At 29.9% G+C, this 22,097-nt stretch overlaps 2 protein-coding genes and 1 long non-coding RNA gene across 5 annotated transcripts in view; 2 read left to right on the top strand and 1 right to left on the bottom strand.

Moving 5' to 3' along the window:
• Positions 1-22,097, top strand: part of Task6 (TWIK-related acid-sensitive K[+] channel 6) — an 88,721-nt gene that overhangs the window by 31,680 nt on the left and 34,944 nt on the right. The gene's annotated exons all lie outside the window — the stretch shown is intronic.
• On the top strand, positions 1,338-3,111 carry LOC145971523 (uncharacterized). The gene is made up of 3 exons (XR_014438894.1): positions 1,338-1,459; positions 2,144-2,295; positions 2,907-3,111. It is a non-coding gene; the product is annotated as an uncharacterized LOC145971523 (long non-coding RNA).
• LOC145971899 (putative OPA3-like protein CG13603) lies at positions 5,695-7,073 on the bottom strand. Of its 2 annotated transcripts, XM_083099993.1 has the most exons (3): positions 6,914-7,073; positions 6,668-6,841; positions 5,695-6,548 (listed from the first exon to the last, which is right to left on the bottom strand). In XM_083099993.1, exons 1-3 carry the CDS (start codon positions 6,914-6,916, stop codon positions 6,306-6,308), a joined length of 420 nt encoding a protein of 139 aa, XP_082956119.1. In that variant the 5' UTR covers positions 6,917-7,073; the 3' UTR covers positions 5,695-6,305. The 2 variants fall into 2 exon arrangements, with proteins under 2 accessions (XP_082956119.1, XP_082956118.1); XM_083099992.1 differs by having other exon boundaries at positions 6,668-7,073.

Genomic DNA, 22,097 nt, shown 5'->3' with positions numbered 1-22,097 from the left:
TTATTATTGTGTATTTTTTTGCGTTTTACAGCTGTACAATTGAATATTAAATATGTAAATATTATATAGATCATAAATAGTATAATTAGTGATTATAATTTTAATTATAAAAGAAAAAGAAATATTATTGCTTTTTGAAAAATATTAATAATTTTGATTCAACGAGCTTGTCTTACGTTTTTTTCGATTTAAAATATAACACATGTATCATGTTTATAAATAAATCTGTTTAATCTTATTGATAGCAAAAAAATAGAACATAATTATATTCAATTTTGATTTCGTAATTGCATAATTTAAATGAACCGAATTTTTTTGAATGAAGGGTGGTTAACTTTACGAATGGCTTGATAACATTCTGACAAAATCTAAAATTATGATACTTTTCCAACGCCGGAAAGGCAAAAGGTCAATTCTTTCAGTTATATCCTGTATTATGTCCATCCATGCCCTTTCTTGTCGACTATGTTACAAATTCAACGAATTATTCGGCTAACAAATAACCATCTTTTCTTATTCTCATACTTTCATTTCCGCCTTTTTATCCGTATTTTGAATTTAGCGCTAAATGTAGCTGTTTTATTCTCATTTCGTGTTGACAATAAACATATTTTATGTCACATAAATAGAACACAAAATTAGATGAATACGCTAAATGCGATGTTAAAATGAACCTTGAATATCTTTTCTTCTTTTAGTTTTGGTTTTATGGAACAATTTTCCTGGGACAAATGTTTAGGACAAATAAAATACTAAAGAAATGTAATTTATTATCATTATTAAATATATTATTAAAAATATTGTTAATAATTCAGTGTCAGTTAATGTCATATGTGCTGTATTTGCGATAAAGAACGCTGCAATTTATTCGGTAAAATATATTTTAAAAAATTATGTAAGTGGTAAAATACAGTATATTGAAGTATATTGAATTATATTTATTCGAGAGAGGATAATATTTTATAATATGTTTATATGTATATGATAACAAGATATATTTTATATATGGTTATATCTAATAATTTTTTTAATTTTTTTATTTTTCTCTTGTAAAGTATTTTTGCTTATCTCTCTTGATTGATAATGTTCTTTTTTTATTTTTTCTATTCTACTAATTAAGCTTGTAATATTATTTTTGCACTGCGAGTGTAATTAATTGAACCATCTAGTTCTTTAAAAATCGATAATTAAAGTTTTCTGCGAATCACAATTGTAATTGTATAATGTAATGATGGAAAAAGGAAGTCATTTTATCATGCAAACACGCATGGTATATTACCGCGGCTCATTATAAATTACATTAACATCATGCTAACGCGATGCTTTTGTAGTTTGAATACTGCTTAGTCCAAGGGCAGTGCCACGATCAAAGGACCGGTTTTGCACTCAATGCTTTTCACCGCACATAAATCTTGCCGTTTGTTCACCCGACCATAGAACGGTACCAGGAAGGTCAAAGGTTAAAATAATCGCCAAGTATTGTTAGTCATCATAATCTCCGTCTTCTTTCCTTTAAATTGAGACAATTGTAACGTGTCATGAACGACTCGAAATGAATTAGAGTTCTATATATTATATATATTATTAAAAAAATAAGTTACACATGCAAATAATACACAGCAAATATTTTTAAATTTTTAAATTATCCATTGAAAAATTACTTTCTTTCTTAAAAAAATAACAAAGTGTAATCAAGTGAAGATTCGAAATATTTTTTCGAGATGTGACCAGCTTTTCATATGATTCCTAATTTAAAAAAATATAAAATTTTTAATTTTGTGTTATTAAATGAACAAGAAAATAGCATTATTAAAATCATTATTTAATACTATTTTTCTTTTAATTTATACTTTTTAGTACAAGAAGTATGAAATTTTAAATTTTTTTAGCAAATGTTAATGATATTAATATAAAATTTTTGCTATTGAAATTCGAAATTCAGTCTAATTATTTAATATATATTAATTATACGTATATATATGTATGTGTATATGAAAATTTATATTCTATTATTCATAAATTCAAATCTAAGAAATACGGGATAAAATAAAATCTTTTTATATTATTTTTTTAAGATGGATTAAAAATTATATAAAATATCATTTTAATATAAAAAAGAGGTGTGCTACATATTTCTATATAGAGAGCAGATTAAGTTTCGTCCGCGATGACGTCGGAAGAGAGGCAATTTATTGACCCGAATGGCTTTGGCCTAATTCAAGATGTTCCGCGCAGAAAAAGGAGAAATCGATCTTATTTGAAAATTTGTTGTTAGACCCCGAAAACTAATCGAAGGTTAATAGTCGTCGATAGGTTAATAGTAATCGATCTATGTAGAGATCACACTCTCTTTAAGAAAAGATAGCTTTGTTGCAAAAAAAGTTATATTACTTCTTATATTGCATAATATATTACATTTCTATCATTAATAGCAACATATTGATATTATGATTAATCGTATTGTCTATACGTATCAAGTTGAAAAGATACAAAAATGAAAGTTGTGATCAAAGAATGTTGTTTCATTATCGAAATAATAACTGTTTAATTATAAATATATCTAAAAATTGAAATTTTTTACAATTTTTAATAAAAATTGTAAAAAAATTATGATAAAAATGGAAAGGCGGATAATGAAATTTTTGCAGAATTTAATTAAAGTAAAAAAAATATTATATATTTTAAAATCATTTTAATTAATATGATCTTTATCTAAATTTATTTAACATACACATTATACATTTTAATAATATTTTATTATTTAAACGATTTTTAATAAAAATTAAATATTATTTATTTTCAATTATATTGATTCTGTTATATACAATATTTATAATATTAATACAATCTAGACACAGAGAATATCAACGCAGATATTGTTAATTCTAGCTTTGACCCAATTTCAGACATCGTTGCTTATTGACCGAAAAAGGGCATTCAAAAGCCTTAAGAATGCTGGCTGTATAAACCTGAAAAGGACTTGATTGGTCGACTTACCAATCCTTAAGGGTCTAATCATCAGAACTTGAGCGGAAGCCGTTCTTAAGATCGGATGCGATTAAAGTAAACTAAAAGGAATTATTGTCTCGTGAAAATCAAGTTAACGAAAGCTTTGTGATCCATACTAATTCGACTTTTAGACGAAATAGATTTAATCCTTCTTTATCAGAATCGCTTCTATTTATATTTCACTTGTTTTATATCGTGTAATTTTATAAATCATGTTAAGATTTTTATGTAAAGTATATATCTTGTTCCAGTATTGTCTTTCCCATTTATTTGTTGGAAAATTGCATTTAAAATTTGTTGTAAACTGAAATGATTTTTGTTTCTGTTAAGTCATTGCATGTAGAATGAAGCAATTGGAAAGATTTTTGTAAAATACTTTTGTGAATTACGTTGAAAGCATTGGAACATAAATTGGTGGCAAACTGATGTATGTGTCGACGTCGAATTTTATGCTATGTTGTAGAGAAATAACTTATAATATAATTTAATATTTTGAAACTATATTATATTGTATTATATGATAGACGTGACAATATATCATAATTTTCTAAAGAAATTTTTTACCGTTTCTTGTTTCTAAACTTTTTGAATTTTAATGGACTAAAATTACAAACTAGCACATTGAAATATAATCATTATAAATAAATGTATATCTACTATATCTAATTTTAATTGCTTTGTAATTACTAAAAAAATTATTTAAATATAAAACCGATATTTTTTGAAATAATTTATACATAAAAAAAAAAAACTTTTATGAAGTAAAATGTGAGTTGTTAAAATGTTAGTTGTCAATTTGAAATTGCTTTTTATGCTTCTTACAACGGAATTTGCTTTTTATGCTTCTTACAACGGTTTAGCAAAAGAGATAACGAAAATAATTTTGTAAGAAATTAACGTGATAGTCACATTTTGATATCTAAAGTAGATGATTGGTCTTATCGCTAAATTCTCACCTTAGGAAGTGTATCAAAGAATTATCTGATTGTGATTTAGCACGCACGTTTGAAATAACCGTAATACTATTTTTTCCTTGTGAATAAGAAAATAAATAAGAAGTTTATTCTTTTCTTTATCTTAACATAATTACTTATTCTGTCCAGACAATTATTCAGTTTTATAAAAATCATTATCGAGTGGAAATTAATTACAGAATTAATTACTAAGCAACTATTGTAAAATTTTGCCTTAAATTTTATCACGAATTATAGATTAATTAAAAAAATGAGCTTTACATTATGCAAATAATTATATAAAAATATGATTATGATTATAAAAATTTGAAAAGAGATAACTATACATAAAATATGTCTTCTTGTACATTTTATCACGAAGCTACGGGAAAGTATTGTGCGAGTTTATCTCTCAGGGGTCCTGTCAATATTTTTATTCATCGTACACCAATTGAGTACATACACGATGCATCGTCGCTCTCTTGTTACCCGATTTGAAATGGTGTATATGGCACGAGAAGCCAGTTGCTCGTAAGGGTTTTCTCGGTCGCGATGTCACAGAGACATCAATATCGAGTTTCACGTCTGTTTCAAACCTAATTCGAAATGTTCTCTTGAGTTTCACGAATACTTGGGGGTTTCGGAAATACGATCGCTCCTACGGGTGTCGGTATCTAAAGATTCTTGCGTCGTGCATGACATGTATTCTGTTTTTTCTAATATTCGATATATGAAGATAAAAAAAATTTCTGAAAAATCTCTCTAAAGTCGATGTTTATAAAAAAGAAGCAATTCTCATTTTATATCGCAAATATTTCTGAAATAATTTTGATAACGAGAATTAAAGAACAATAATTTCATTTTGCTTTGTTATTATTTATGTCAATATATACAAGTATGATACAAATATAATTTTTTTCATTTTCTTTAAAAAAGAAAATTATGTGGATATCTTTCATAAGAATTCGCCACATTTATTTACAATGAATGATACAAATATCTATGAGCCAAATATAAATATATAATTCCCATGTAGAAGTGTACTCTCTAAAAGTGAATCAGTGTATTATCACTGTAATCAGTGCTGTACTTATAACTGTTTGTAATCAGTGAGTATTTACTGTTTTTCAGTGATAATACACTGATTCAGTCTAGTGAAAGTAGTATATATACTACTATATTTTCACTAGAGTGAATCAGTGTATTATCACTGAGAAACAGTAAATACTCACTGATTACAAACAGTTATAAGTACAGCACTGATTACAGTGATAATACACTGATTCACTTTTAGAGAGTGGAAAATTAAAAGGGATGAACATCACGCGCGTTTTTTTTTTCAAATATAGATTCTGCAAACATGTATTCATATTATACTATATGATAATGTTCTGAGAAAAGACCTTTCCATTTCGATCAAGAACTGAATCTGTTGGGGGAGGAAATATTCCCTCGTGTGCGAAATATTCTTAATCGGAAAATATTTTGTCGGAAACTTTCCTCCGCGGATCGTCGTCGGTTATGCTTTTGCTACTTTATGCTACAAATTATTTACGACTTTGCTTGTTTATAGAAAGTTATAAATCTTGCTTTTAATTGGATTTCTGAATAAATTTATGGTTAATTTATTTTCAATGAAGATTTAATCTACATGATTATTTATAATCATGTATCATGTAATCATGTTATATCATATTTTTATTATTTAATTTTTATTTTTAATTAATTAAGAAATGTGTATTCTCTCATAGTTATAGAATCTCAATTATTCATATATTTCAATTATTACTCCGATATGAACGCGAAAAAATTAAATGTATGATAATCTGTTTTTCGCTTGTCGAATCAGTATTGATTCGTGCACACTTTCGATACCATCTATCTTTAATGACATTTTTTCCTTCGTTGCTGATTTTGACGCCGAAAGCCTGGATTTCGCTCTTATGCGTAAACTGTGAAATCCGTCGCAGCGAGTCAGATACAGTGGGACGCGCGCGGAAATAACGTTATGCAAACGAATGCTAATGTTAATCAGAATGTGATGGACAGGCGGTAACGGAAGAATATCCGCGCAAAATTTAAACCGTCCCAGGTTGGCGGAGTCTGCGCTTCATGAGATGCGCGGGCTGCTCGTCAATTTGTGGTTCACCGAGAACGTAACGCGGTCAATTTATTCGGAAAAGGGGATTATATTGGTGAAGGAAGATAATTCTTTCTCCGATTGTGACTCGTGTTGGAAATGCGATATTTTAACAAGGTGACACATGGATATGTGCTTTAATATTTTTTCATAACTGAGATTTTTTTACAATTCTTTGTGCGTTTCAAATCAAACGAAGCATTTTATTCGTCTTTTTCTGGATCATACGGTAACGTACATCCGACTTGTCTCGAATACTCTACGATGATATCTTTGAGCCGTTTCGTTAGGATCACTTGATCTTCGACTCGCCGCATCAGCTGATTCTTTTCTACTTCTAAATCCTTGAATTCTTGAATTCTTAGCTGTTCAACGATGCGCGATCTTTCTACAGCTTTACGTGTCTCGTATATGATTACGCCCCACAAAAGCCCAAAGACTAATATCTTAAAAATTGAGTTTAATATCTGAGTTTTATTTCGCGAAAAATGTTAACAAATTAATTATAAAATTAATGTGTGTGTGTGTGTGTAACGCGCAAAAATTTCATGATTGTTATTATTACCTCGATTAATAATTTCGCTCCTAGCTCCATCGTGCGAATGTCATCAACACGCTTTTTTTTTGCTGGAATTCTTTGCAATACTACCTTGTCTTCGTACCAATAATATAAATGTCCCAGTTTAATTAGCACATATTTTTTTATGAACGGTCGTTTCTTCACGTGCTTCACTGTAAACTTTGACAATGGTTCCGTGATTTGTTTTAGGAGCTGCCCAATAAGATTCGCGCCAGGAAATTTTTGTATTACCATTGTATCACCATAAATATCTTATCTTATGTGTGTGCTATCGAAGGAAAATAATTTAACGAAATTTGTTTTTATATACTATTGATGAATAATGAATTTCGTGTCGAATAATTATTATTAAGGGGAGAAAATGCTGATTCATCTCATTTACATGTTGACGTAAAACAGATTGAAACTGGGGTTAAGTTGGCCGTTTTCATATTATATGAAGATTTCAGCTCTTGACATTTATTCGTTTGTCGTCATAATTAAAGCTTTTAATTTAACCTTAATACTTTTAAAAACTGTCTTTATTTTCTATTTTTTTATCGCCAGATTTCACTTCAATTTTATTTAATTCTGTTTTATCATTTAAATCCGTAAGGATTAATTTACATAATTTTTTTTAATCAATGCATTAAAATGTGTTATCTATATTTCGATTTAAAACAAATTTGTCAATCTTTGAGTCATGAGATGAATAATGCACTTCGATTACAGAATGAATTCCAATGATATAGAGCACATGTAACTATGATATAATAGAATATACATAATATATTTCTTTAGAGCAAAACGCACAGCATAAACATAGTTTTACTCAAGTACGCATACATGCGTGTGTTTCTTGTTCATTTATATCCAAAATCATGAAAAGAGTAACAGGTAAATATCTTCGGAATTTGAAAGATTATATACTGTGAATTTCTATACTTCATGTGAAGATTTAAAAATATTATGTGTACTTTCCATATTAATCAAATAATTAAACGGATTATATTCCATATATATGTCAAAAAATTAAAGCTGACTTAGTTGAGCAATTTGCAATTGTAGCAAGTATCACTTCCGATTTTGAAAATGCCCGTACAACTCTTTTGAAAATTCTCATCAAAATGAAATATTATATTATTCTATCAATATGCAAATGTTTATGCCCTATTTAAATAACAGAGGAACATGAATATTAGGTTCATCATATTAATCATTTAAATCGTTTATAATTATGTAAAATACAATATAATAATAAAAAAAATTATATTTTATAAAAAAATCTTTTTTATCATTATTACTTTAATAAGCACGTGGATTGGATTTAGATATGTATATATTTAGAAGATATGTTTATATTCTCAGGCAAAATTTATTAAAATGCAGGATATATTATTTTCCATATCTCTATAAGATTTTATTGTCATTTACCTTTTTCTATCAAACGCAATTTTAGATTTGTAACATTACATGTTTATTTATACACTGAAATAACTAAAAGTTAGAGACAAAAAAAAATTTACTCGTTATTAAATCGAAAATCTGTGTGTGTACGTTAAAATAATATTTTTTCCCTTTTTTAAAATAGCCTTTAAAATGGTCTTTTCCGTATGTTTCTCTTATATATACCTCGATATTATCTATTAAATTTACTGCCAAATTTGAAATGACATAGTTGAGGCGTATAAAGTTCATCCTTTGCCATCCAGATCCACTAGATTGATGCGAACCGCATATAATATCATGAAAAAATTTTTTCTCGCCTCTTCTATATACCCTCTATAAATCTCTTTTATATAAGATATGCTTTTGCAATATTATGAATAATATTTGATGGAATTTTTAAAAATAAATAAATATGTATTTCCATTGCCAATTAATTATAATAATAAAATTTAATTATAAATTCAATATAATAATTTTGTTGCTTATTAAAATTAAATATATGATAGCAAAAACAAAAAAATAAGTAAATTACTACAAAAAATTATATTCTGTGAATATTTTAATTCAAATACGTTTTTTCTTACTTAATATGCATTTAATTATACGAAACAAGTATATTAAATACAGACAGGTGTAATGTAAAATGTGTACGTATAAATCAATGCATTAGTGCAGTGAAAAATGTACTATTTTTAGATCTCTCGATATTTTATTATTTTATATGTACAACAATGCCATTTATCTTTAAATTTAAAAAATTATGAAATATAACTATATGATATATGTTTTACTCGATGTTTTATCTTGCTTTTATAAGTTTTACAGTTCAAATTTGATTTTACAAATATTTTCAACCATATGATATACACAAAATTGAGATATATATTTCTATGATAAGATCAAATAGATTTATTGACACACACACTATTACATATAATATTTTAAGTAGATAATACCTGGATTAAAATCTTTTCTCAGTTAGATTTAGGGGATTTTTCGATTTTATATTTGGGAAATAAAATGTCCATTTTATCCTTGAGGCGATATTCTCGATATGGATCAGCCTTTCGGGACAAATCTCGATTTTGACACCCGGCTTATTCTCCAACAGACGATCTCGAGCCTCTCTCGAGTCGGCTGACTCGATGCACGATTTGATAGTCCTCTCAGCCGCCCCTTGGGGTGTCCTTTCACTTTTACCCCGCGATCGATCCGACCTACGCCCCTATGCACGGCTATTTGCGGGGCCCGCGTGCGGGACGGAAAAGAAGAATCTCTATATGCACGTGTGCACTGCTCCGTGACATTTCAAAGTTCATAGTTCATTATAGAAGTGCTGACGAATAATACCAACTTTTTTCCGACATCGAATAATAAGATAGATTTTTCAAATAATACATATTTACTTTAAAGTATATTGATAGATACATACATTTTTACATTACAATAATACATTATTTAATAGCCCTTTGAATTTAAGATATTGAATTGGCGATATTTTAAATATTTTAATAAAATAACATATTATATGTTCCAGTGTTTTCAAAGGAAAATAATTTTCTGCAAGAAAATATTCGAAACTTATTTCACATGATACGCCTATTTTTGATACATTTGCATAATTTGCGTGTATTATTTTGCGAATGATTTACATGGCAAAAATAAGAAAAATAATTTTCTATAATTTGAGAGTATACTTTGTAAAGACGATTATGAGGCAACTGCAAAAATATAACTATTATACATCCATTTTTTCCAATCGCTTAAATTAATGCGCGCTTGATATGGCAATCCGGTCATCGCCTTGATTTCAAGAATCGGGCACATGGCATCTGCATTCGAGAGCATCAAATAACAGCCGCCATTAAAAGTGTCGATACGCAATTTCCTGCGAAAACACGTCGCCGACGCCGGCGCCACATGTCGGGAAAATCGGCGGAGAAATATCGGAAAATGTCGACGAGGTCGGCAGGCGGTGTAGGCGAGGAGGCAGGACAGCGGAATGGAAGGACGCTCGTTCCAGGAACACTTCTCCCGTCCGTCGTGACCGCGTGGAAGGCAAAGAAAAAAAAGTTGCCTATTTATAAACCATTAGCGGAGAATGAAGTTTAATCAGGCTCACGACGCCCCTCGCTCTATCTCTATTTATTGCTCCTCGGTTGATCAATACATTAAATGTTAGGATACCGCCATCGAGTCTTATTTGAGCCGGAAAGAATTTTGGTTAATTGCTCATAAAGACTTTTACACGGGCGCTATAAGGATTGACCTAGCTACGTTTTTCTAGATAGCATAGCATTATGTTCATCCTATTTCTTTCTTTTACATATCTTTTTTGTCGTATATTATCCAAGAATAAAAGATCTAAACTTGGTCTTATTGTTAGCATAAAGGGTTGCTTAGTTATCTATTTGCTAATCGTAAGTAAATGCTCGTTTTTTTCCATTATTTCCAAACGTAGATATTTTAGGAAGACTATCTTGGTGTCTCAACCTAAAACAGGTGTCTCTATTTAAAAGAAAGGGAGACGATTTGCGATCCGTGATTTATTGCTAAATATATCCGATATCTCCCCCATGAGAATGTTGCATTCTATACATTAAACAAGTAAGATTCCAAATAACTGTTCAAACAAATTAATCAATCCCAATTAATTAATAATAACTTAAAAGTATAAAGTATAGTAAAAAGGAAATTAATTACGGAGAAAATTATTTACCGACTTATAAAATGAAAATTGTAATTCGATGATAATTAAAATTACAACACACAATGTATATATCCTTTCGTCTTTATGTCTGTCATTTTAAAATTTCGAAGCAATGCATTTCTTTCTTTATTATTTCACTTTTTCTATAATATAAGAATGAGAGGAGAGAATCAAGTTAAATATAAATTACGTTATATATCGCTATAAATTATGTCACGTTAGGCTATATTTGTATTTGATCCCAGCCGTGTTTAACTTATATTTAGACGCTAGCGTGATATAAAATGGTGTTCTCTGTTAATTTCAATTATCATTAGCTTCATGTTATTAGCTTCGTGTTATGTGTACTGTATATAAACGAGAGTATAAAAATAGGGATAGTTTTAACAAGATGAATCCATTTACATAACGAATCTGTAAATTGTGAAAATAGCATCTATCTAATTAAAATTTATATAGGATAGAAACTCGCATTTTCACGCTCTTATATAAGATTATTTAAAATATGAAAGATCTTGTTCTTCGTTTAAATTGTTACAAATGTACTGAAGCAGGATGTTAATTTAAAAAAATAGTAAGCATGAAATAATTTAAAAAAAAACTGCGCATTTATTTAAATTGTTGTTAAAAGAAAAATATAAATTTCATAGACTGATTGCGAAAGAAAATTAAGTTAATTAAGTTAGTTAAGAACATAAATATGATTTTCCAACATTCTTCAAAATAGCTAATATTTATGATTTCTTATGTAGGATATATATTCAATATTATATTCCCGCGATGCGATTAATATGTCAAGTCTCTTTTTAACTTTCGATTAAGATTCACGATCATTCGAACGTTTAAAAAGATCAAGTTCACACAATTACACAATTAAATATCATATGCTTATAAATACAAACAAAAAACTTCTAATATATAAAGACATATATGTTTATGAGAACTCTGCACACACATACACAAACAACATTACACCTACATCATATCTCTTTGCTTGCTGAATTGATTAATGATTGTTGTTAATGTCAATGTCAACGATGTGATATGTTTTTAAGATAATGCTTGTTAGATTCGGTTTGCATATTAAATTTAAAATATTCTGTACAAATATTCTATACAAATCGCCATAAATTGTGTCACATTAAATTCAAGTATTTAAAAATTTAAAATGCCACTATTAAAAATGGTATGGAATTCGAGACATGGCAGTTAAAAAATTTTTTTTCAGATTGCACGAAATGAAAATGCAATCGCTCTAAACTTCAACCGTAAAAAGACATTGCTTTAAGATTAATATATATGGTTAATATTTCCAAAAAAGATTCCCTATAAACTTATAGAAAATAAAGTATTGCTTATATGAAGAAAATAGAAATGTATATAAGAATAATGTAGCGATAGTTTTGAAAAAATAGATGTCAGAAAGTCGTGTTATGAAATTCTAGGAATATTTCCATTTATTATAAGCCAGTTTTTACATAATGAATTCATATGACATCTTTTGTGCTCGCAAGAACGGAAGTGCGCTGTATTACACAAACTACGCTTGCGAAAGTCGGATGTTGAAAAAACCTGATCTTATAGCTGATATAGCTCGAATCACATTCTATTTACTGATAATAATAACGACAATATATGATTACAACTACGAAGTCTAAAAAGTATTTCTGAAAGCTTTCTAAGAATTATTATCTAAAATGTCAAATCTCTAAATCTTATTTTGGTAATGAATTTATTGGGGTTTAAACGAATAATATGACTCAGCATGCATCATGTTGATATTTCTTATAGAGAAATTATAGAAAAATTTCTTATAGAGGATATTTTTCAAATATTTTATTGTAAATATATTCCTTCACATGTACTGTATAAATGTAAAAGTGTTTCTAGATAGTTTCTATTTTCTTATTTGGCTTTCTTATTGCTTGGAGGTTGCAGATTTATTCTATATTGTATGACGAATTTATTTATTAAATCTCTCTTTATATATATAATAGTAAAAAAATTAAGCAAAACAATAAGAGAGAATATCTTAATAGAATATAGAGAATATCTTAACAATATATATCTTATTTTCCCATTTTTGTCTGATGTTCAGTTAATTGAACGTATCTTCTCAGTATGCTTTAAATTTCGAAGTAAATGATTCGTGTCCGAATAGCAAGCAGCAGCAGCAACACCATCTTGGCAGCTGCCGGGGGTAAGAAGTATTTTCAGAGTAGCAGCGCGTCGATCCGCAGCAGAAACGGCGACGGCTGGGTCGCGAGAGCGGGCGGGGGTGGTTGTATATTTAGCTGTAAACTTTTATACACCGGGGTGGTACACCGACCGCCCCTCGTGACCGCCGCAGCTTATACGGGGCTCCACGGTGGCGATAGGTATTGGTGGGGGGACGACCGAGGTTCTATTTATAGAAACGGCGACCTATATATAGCCCGTCGCGGGCTATGCATAGCTTCAACTCACCCCGGCCCAGTCACCCCCTTGGCTCCCTCTCCCCAATCTCTGCGTCGACCGCCGACCCCCACGTCGCGAGCGCACCGCTCCGCACTGCGAATATTCGCGAGTGGGAACGTTCGTGGATGCGCGGGGGTGTCCGCGGGGGTGCGGGACCGACGTATGGCACCGTGGTGTTGTACGCGGTGCAGGCAGGTTCAATGAAACCAGGCCACACCATCCCCTCCGCGCGCGCAGCGCGCGCGAGACTTCTCTTACGTAGAAATGCATCCCCCATTCAGCTCTCCCGGTTCTCGAGGCACGTTTGTGCGCGCGAGGACTGACGGCGATGCGACTTTTCCGCTGCGGCGTTTCCGTTGTCCGTCGATGTTGATTTGGATATCCCTCCCGAAAATCGACTTCAGATTTTACAGAGAAAAAGAGAAATTCTGTTCGGTCTCTCTTGCGCAGGACATTCCTTGTTTCGATTACGTAGGTGCCTCTTTGTCCCCCTTTTAATTCTGCACGAAGCTACGATAAAAGAAGCTGTAAAGCGCACGTTAATAACAATTTCTATTATAAAACATAGCTATATATGTGATAAAAAGTAGAAAATACAGAAAGTTGTTAGTCTACAGAATCATATTTGTAGTTATTTAATTTTCTCTTTTATATTTCACTTATTTCACTTATTGATTATTTTATAAAATGATTAATAATTTTAACAGTAAAAAATAATTACGTGTTACATTTATCTTGTTTAATTCCTCTCTCTTTCTCACACATACATATACACACGCATACACGTACACTTTTATTCCTTTATATATTTTAATTATATTTTTATCTGTTTTATTTTAAATTACAGTGTTTTATAGATACGCATGAATAAATATTATTGGGAATAAGATATAAAAAGACTCTCCCTCTCCTTTTCCATTTTCCGCTTTATACTTGAGCTCTTAAAAAAGATGTCTTATATTAAGTACTTCCCCCCATTTGCAAGAAACTTCCCTGCTACTTATATCCAAGCGTCCTTTATCGAGTTAAAACACGTGTGAGAACGCCGATAACGCCTCCAGATACAACGTATCATACCACGTGCTACAATAATTGAAGAATTCTTAAGTGTTCCTAGGATGTATCTACGTAAAATGAAACTACGTATCCGTAACTGTCACGAGCATTTCGCAATCGAGCCATTATCCGGACGCGTTAAGATACGAAAATATATTTTTATTACTCGACGCATCTCTTCGCGTACGTTCTTGTTGGTCGTAAATACCAATCGCGACTTACGGACGTTATAAAAGATGCGTATAAAGTGTGAGCGCGGAATGTAGATGTCCGTAAAACATTTTTAACGGCTATCGTTAAGCCGATGAAGTAGGCTTAATATCCGCTCGGAAAATGACATCGTTTTAATACTACAATAAACCCTCCACCAAATAAGATAGATTTAAGTGATTATTTCACGGTTCTCGCGCGAATTTTATGTACGAGTTTTGTAAAATTGCAGATAATTATATCATGAACTTCATCAATTTGTGAATTTAATAAATCCCGCGATCATATCGATTGTTCGCTAGATATAAAGTTCTTCATCGCGCTTGTGTGTTGTGAAAGATTTTAATGCTCGGAAAAAAGAAGTGTCTCTCTACATGTTAGGAAAATCTTTCTGCACGATGGATTATCTGACCGTGTGAAAAGTATGTGTGGTAAGCACGTCACATGTTAATTATGTCGTACCACATGTGCTATAAATCGTGCCGCGGTTCTTGCCGGTGTATATCATCTTATCTTTCATTCAGCTTGCATTACGCAGTGCATATCTTAGTGGGAGATTAGTTACGGTACGATATCGTTCATTAGTTTAGACAACGGATAACAATGTTACGCTGATGCACGCCTGTAGACAAATAGCCATAGACGTAAGACCAGTTGTAGGGAAGTAAAATGAAACTTAAAACTACGTCAGAATAATTAGTTTTATGTATTATGGCATTATAATTTATCATGAATTTTAATAAATGAGAAACAAGGAAAGATAAATTGCTATTTCAAGAGTTTATTAATATTGGCTATCGATGAGGTTCGATTAAAAATAATCTTATGCGAAATTGAACTGTTTATTAATTATTAACAAGTATTATATCATTCTTTAATTTTTTTAAGATGATGTACTGTAATTTTATATTTTCGTATACTTAGTTAATTAATTACTACTATTATATTATTATAATAAAATGATAGATATTCTCTCTATAAAGAAGAAATATATTTATAATACTTAAATTATTAAATATGAATAGTATGATTTAACTTATTAATAAAAGTAATATTTAATTTATTAATAAGAGCAACTTATATAATAATGAGAGTAATATTTAATTTATTTAATTTATTAATAAGAATAATAATATTGAAACAAGCTGTATTATGTATCTGATTTAATATGAAAAAAAGAACGAGGGAATGGATTCTTTTGTACCTGTGACTCTCTTTTTGGATAACATTTTTATGTTACAGATTCTAAACGGCAATTATACTCCTTCTCTGTGTAATATATTCTTATAACTATCTTACGGCCAAATTATTGTGTATACGTAGACGTACGGGTGGGCACGAAAGAAAGCAGTCGTTAGATGAACCGCGAATACGATTTACACAGCGATTTATTCCTCATTTTGCTATGATATCGTCGCATTTGGAGTAATTTTCTTCATAATATAATTCCAGGAAACATGATTACTTTCAGCGCCAAAACGAATTGCTTTTAGATCATCTTGAAATCGTTGGCGCCGTTTTAACGCAGCGCAATCACTTTCAGTTGATACACGCAATCTTGCGCGTGCAGTTATTTTGAAATGCAATTAATCTGGGTCATGCGACAATTGTAAGAGCAATTCCATTGACAAATAGCAAGATAGTAATTAATTTTCTGTTTTTTTACGATTTTTTTTTATATTTGCCCGTATGAAAAAGACAATAACTTATATAAAATTTCAATACCATGATATTCTACATGAGATTGAATTTCGTAATCTGTGAATTTCATAATTATTTTTTAAATCACCTTTAGACGATTTGGATTAAGAGAACTTCATGACATCAGTTATTTTAAATTTTTTTATTATATTTTATGTATATAGTTGACATTTTTTTATGTAATGTAAAAATTTCATTCGATCACTTATTTCATAATTTCCTATAATTTTCAGATAATTAGTATCTATTCGGTAAAAAAAGAAAAAATATAAGGTGTGTGTTTGTAGATTGGTTGACGACCTGGCCTTAAAGCTCCTTCAATATCTTGCACGAGAACGGATGTAATAGTTCGATTCCCCAAGGAAATCTGTAACATTTTGCGGCAAATATCACGGTAAATTATCGTTCCCGTCGACGCGATCAGTTGCGAGTCAGACGATTGCGGTTAGGTTACACTAATGATAATGTTTGAGAATAATAATGTCTCTGAAACAGAAACGGAAAATGCGGGGCAATTAATTACACGCGATATCTATGCATCATATTCCCTTGAAAGAATAGTAATGAGAGAAAATACGAAAATATGCTAATACGTTTAATGTATTTTCCTTGCCCGTTTTCAACGCGTGCAAATTTGTTCTCCTGCGACGCAATATAATTATACCTCGCGTGTTTTTTTCGCCGACCTAAAACTTTTCGGTGCGAATTTTCGCAGTGCGCGTTCGACGCGACGAAGGCTCCGGGACAATGTTTTCTCTCATGCGTGGGAATCGCTAAACGTACGTAGAGAGAAACGTATGCAAACGTATGTATAAATGTCATTGCTTAAATACATAACTAGTGCGAAATAGCCAGGACGGACGTTATTCCAGGGTCGTACGCGGGCATGCATATGCATCGCCGCCGCGATTAATTGGACGACGCGATCGACTTGTATATTTCGGTCATCTTCGTTTTCGTCGGCACGCTATCTCGCCTCGATAAATCGGATTAAATTGCATCTAACACATTATCTTTTTTATCGTGTTTTTCCCGTTTTGCTCAATATACAAATCAACGACCTTTTTTCAGGTCGCGACGTGGTGATTTCGTTTATGTATCGCGCTTCTCGGTTGCATTTTTATCCGTTTTATAAGAACGTGAAAAATATAACACATATTGCATCCATATACTATACATTGTGTATATAATTATTGAGAATATAATTTTTAACAATATTTGAAAAATTGCTATCTTCTCGGAACACTCAGTTTTTAAAGAATTTTCCCACTTTTCGTCTTTTTAAAGATTTAATTTTATAGTTATAGATTATAACGTTATGTAATTTAATGATATAATCATTTTATTATTTATTTTAATGTAACTTTTCTTTATAGAAGTTTATTACTTTGAGCTTTACATTAGTTATATAATACATAATTATCTATAATATATCATAATGTATTATTATAAGACTATGTATGTGTTGCAATTCTTTTTTAAAAATTGCTTAATAATTATTTAAACATCGTGTATTGATCTTCTTCATTTCTTATAATCTGCCTATAATTTGAATAAAATTTTGTTACTGGGGATAACAATACATCGAGAGAATACTACACACACACATATATATGCATGCAAACATATCGATGTGGAGCGAGAATTAATTCGACGAGACACGATCGATAGCGAATTTGAGTCCGTTTAATTACGAGAGATAATAACATCGTCCTCTATATGCCCTCCTCTTTACTTGTCTCGTTTCATTCATCGACTGCTATTTACCTATTCTGTCCTATTTGAGCCTGGAGGAAGTCTGCTCATGTGTACATACATGTGAAGATTCAATTCATTGCTGATCGCCTCGATCGAATTACGCTCTCGCATTTTGTTATTCATTTGCAATAGGCAGATATTAATTGTTTATTTAAACTTTTGTGTTCCGTTAGAGTGGAAAGATTTTACTTTTAAATTTTGATCTTATTTGATAAATGGAAGCATTTTTTATGAATTATTTCTAATCGTATTTATAAAATTACTGCAAAAAAAATCTGTCCTTTGTGATTTTATATAAATATATATATTAATTACATTTAATTCTTTTAATTAATGCACTTTAATCATAATCATTTACAAATAGTATCTGCATCTGAAATATATAAGACGGAAAAAACTGTTTTAAAATATTTTTGATTTTAAAATAGATAGAGAAAACTAGCTCTCATCTCTGTAGAAAACGTGAAGCTATTCAGATCAGTACGAGTTTTCCGATCTGTTCTACGGTTGTCATGTAAACGATTGTGCATCTGTCACGTGAAAGGAAAACTGTTGGAAAACGCGTGGGAGTTGAGAAAGGCGGAGTTGTAGGTGGCGAGAAAACTGGTTAATATATTATGTATCGGTATTTCGATTGTCACAGTAGGAGGATAGACATTAATCATTTAAGCTCTCACGATAATAACTCAAAAAATATTATACTTCTATATTTTTCTTATATTTTGCAGTAGGTTTACCGCAATTACAACAACCGTTATTAATTCTCTACTGCGTTTTAATACATTTTAGTAGAAAACTTTCTCTCTCAGAAAGAGAGAGAGAGAGGGAAAGGAGGGAGGGAGGAAGAGAGAAAGAACTTAATTTTTTCATAGTCTTTATTAGTATTTGTTTACATTCGTTAACATTTAAATAAATTAGATATGCTCATAGCGCATCTGATTGCAATCAATCAATAATAAAAAAGACTACGAAAAAATTAAGTTCTTTCTTTCTCTTTCTGAAAAATGGATTAATATCAAATGTTCAAGTCAAACAGGATAAGCTGTTTTGATTCACAGTTAATAGGATTTATTTGCTTTTTTATTATTTATTAAGATAATAGGTCATCTATATGTAATATAGAAATTGTCTTCTTTATATTTTTCTCTTTGTATCTTGTTAAACATATTATTGTTATTATTATTTAAGCATATTATGTGTGAATGGCCCATAATAAAAAATCCGTGAAACGCCTGAAATGTTTTGTTTTAAATCGCATTAATCGCATATATTATTATTGCCATTTGTCCGATTGGCGGACGACAATGTGAATGTTATTGAATTCAATGACAGTTGGATGAGAATTCGGTGACACTTCGTACATCGTGCGAGATTAGTAATAATTATAGTTGATATTTATTTGTGAATTTATTAATTTAATACAATTATTATATTTTGTTATGTGTCTGATATGAATGTTAACATATTCAGTTAGAGGATAGTTTGACACTTCGTAGATCGTGAACAGAGTTAATAATAATATAATATATCAATATTTATGTAATTTATTAATTTAATATATTTAAAATATATTAAAAAATGTATGTCTGATTGATGATGGATGATCTGAGTCAAGTGTGGTGCGTGAATATTATTGAGTTAGTTCATATATTGTGAGCTATATTGATTAGTAATATTTGAATATTTTTTAAATGTGGAACATATTAATTCTGCAAAAATTATAGCGTTTTCATTTACTAATCTCTATTTTAAAATTATATTATTATGAAGAAAATATCTTATACATACATCTTTTTCAAATTTTTTTATCGATATTGAAAAATGCAGTTATCGATATAATAAAGCGCTAGTTATATAGAAAATTATTATATAAAATCACGTAATACATAACGTGTAATTGATCTATATTACTATTGATTTATGTACTCGATCCATATTATTATTACTTAATCTATATAAGTCGATTTCTCATATTCGAAAAAATTCTTTGTGTATTTTTCATTATCCTTATTAAATAAATATTCTAATTGAAGAAATCTAAATAAAATGATGTGTTTGGTTTTTATTTTTTTTCATGCAATTTCTCGTCTCATTTGTCTCGACAAAATAGTTTGGGTATTTAATGAATATATCTGGGTTGAAGAGCTCACGGACATTTTGAAACAACTAACAAGTACACTCGCGTTACATGTGCGATGAACAACAGTATGCCGGGTAATACATATGTCAACATGTGTACCTCCATTAATCAGCAGGAACTACAAGAAATCAGATGTAATGATAGAACCGTCGCAGAAAGAGAAAGAGAGAGAGAGACAGAGAGAGAGATTTTTTATAGGATCATCGTCATCATCAAATGATACCTTGAAATAATTTTATATAGATTACACATTGTGTGACTTTTAAATATTAATATGAAGTTAATTATGATAATTATTCTGTTATTATACTGTTATTTTTAAGAGAACTACCCTTTTTATTTTATTAGAAAACAAAATTTTAATCAGTGAAACTCATGTGATATACTATATTTAAACTTACAATATGTAATACATACTTGTATGGCTTGTGATTGTTAAAATATTTCGTTGTATGAATTTAACACAAATGAATCAATAAAGTGTAAGAGATATTCAAATTTAAAAATGTAAACTATACATATTTTACTTTTATCTTTAATAAGCGTAAATGTATTTTTTTTAAATAAAAAATGCAATTAAAAATCTACAACATATTAATTCTGATACAATAATAGTGTTTTTCATTTACTAATTTCTATTTTAAAATTATATTATTATAAAAAAAGAAATATCTCTTATACATACATCTTTTTCAAATTTTTTTATCGATATTGGAAAATACAGTTATCGATACATTAAAGCTCATGTAATGCTTAAAACATGTTATGCGTTGTACAATAATTAGAATAATATATAATAAAAATTGCTCCATCTAAATAGTTCTCTAAAATATTCTCTAAATTCTCCTGTATAAAGTCTATGTTATATACATATCTTTCATGGAATTGGCTCCTGGTAGCCGTAAATAAACGAGATTTCACCATCGAGAGATGCATCTTGCAAAATGCATTTTTAACGCGAAATATCAATCCTACCTTAGTGATTGCGGTATGTTTCGTACATACAGAGTAGATCTCGAGGCAGATGTGCAGAGATGTATCAGCGTGCGGCGATTGTAGTAGTATTAGTACGACTGGGGAAGACTCGAGCACGGGAGGTCTATACGGCCGCTTCGGCGATGTAGCCAGCTCGAAGCATGGTGGTCGTGTGCCGCAATGCGGCTACGTTATCACACCATCGAACCTCATCTCCTACGTATACCTTCTCATTTTTATATGTTACTGCGGCAATCATCAACAGCCGAATTAGATCCTAAAAATCGTTTCCATTTTCTACGCGCCTCATTAGTTTTGCCCCGAGGCTTCCCTAGTCTCGATGTTGCAGCCGGTAATAGCAGTTGCAATTACAGTAATAACAGAATATAGAGATGTCAGGAATATCCTTTGAAATTCAAGTTGTCGAAAAGCAAATTAATTAACAAAATTAAGAATATGATAATTTTAAACATGATTATGTTATTAACTTTTTAATTAAAAGAAGAAGATTAAGAAAGTAGGGAATTTTAATTTTTTAATAATCATGTTAAATAAATTCTAAATAAAGAATTTATATAATTCTGATTTTATATACATAATAAAAATTTATATTTCTAATGAAGTGCATATAGAAAATTATGGTTAACGATTAATTGGAAGAGTAATTATTTGTTTTACTAAATAAATATTTATATTATTTAATTCGTGTCTATTTAAGATGATACTTTTGTCTTTTCATCATTTTTTTCCGTGTCTGTGAAAGATACAAAGTTTTAATTTGATTAATTGATGTTAATAAATAACACAAAATTTTTGTGTAATAATTTGAATCATCTAATAGCTTTTCGATTACTTCACTAATCTTAAATGTTCTTATTTTATATTGCTATATTAATTCTTTGCCAAGTTATAATGTCCTAAAGTTTTCGGCGAGGAACTCATTCATAATTCAAATAGGTTTCTCTATAAATTATAGTATA

Source organism: Camponotus vicinus, unplaced genomic scaffold (genome assembly GCF_025532165.1).
Source record: "Camponotus vicinus isolate PSW18456_S1 unplaced genomic scaffold, iyCamVici1.0 SCAF_5, whole genome shotgun sequence".
Taxonomy (NCBI): domain Eukaryota; kingdom Metazoa; phylum Arthropoda; class Insecta; order Hymenoptera; family Formicidae; genus Camponotus; species Camponotus vicinus.
The sequence above is the reverse complement of the archived record's forward strand: the minus strand, read 5'-3'. Positions and strand labels throughout refer to the sequence as shown.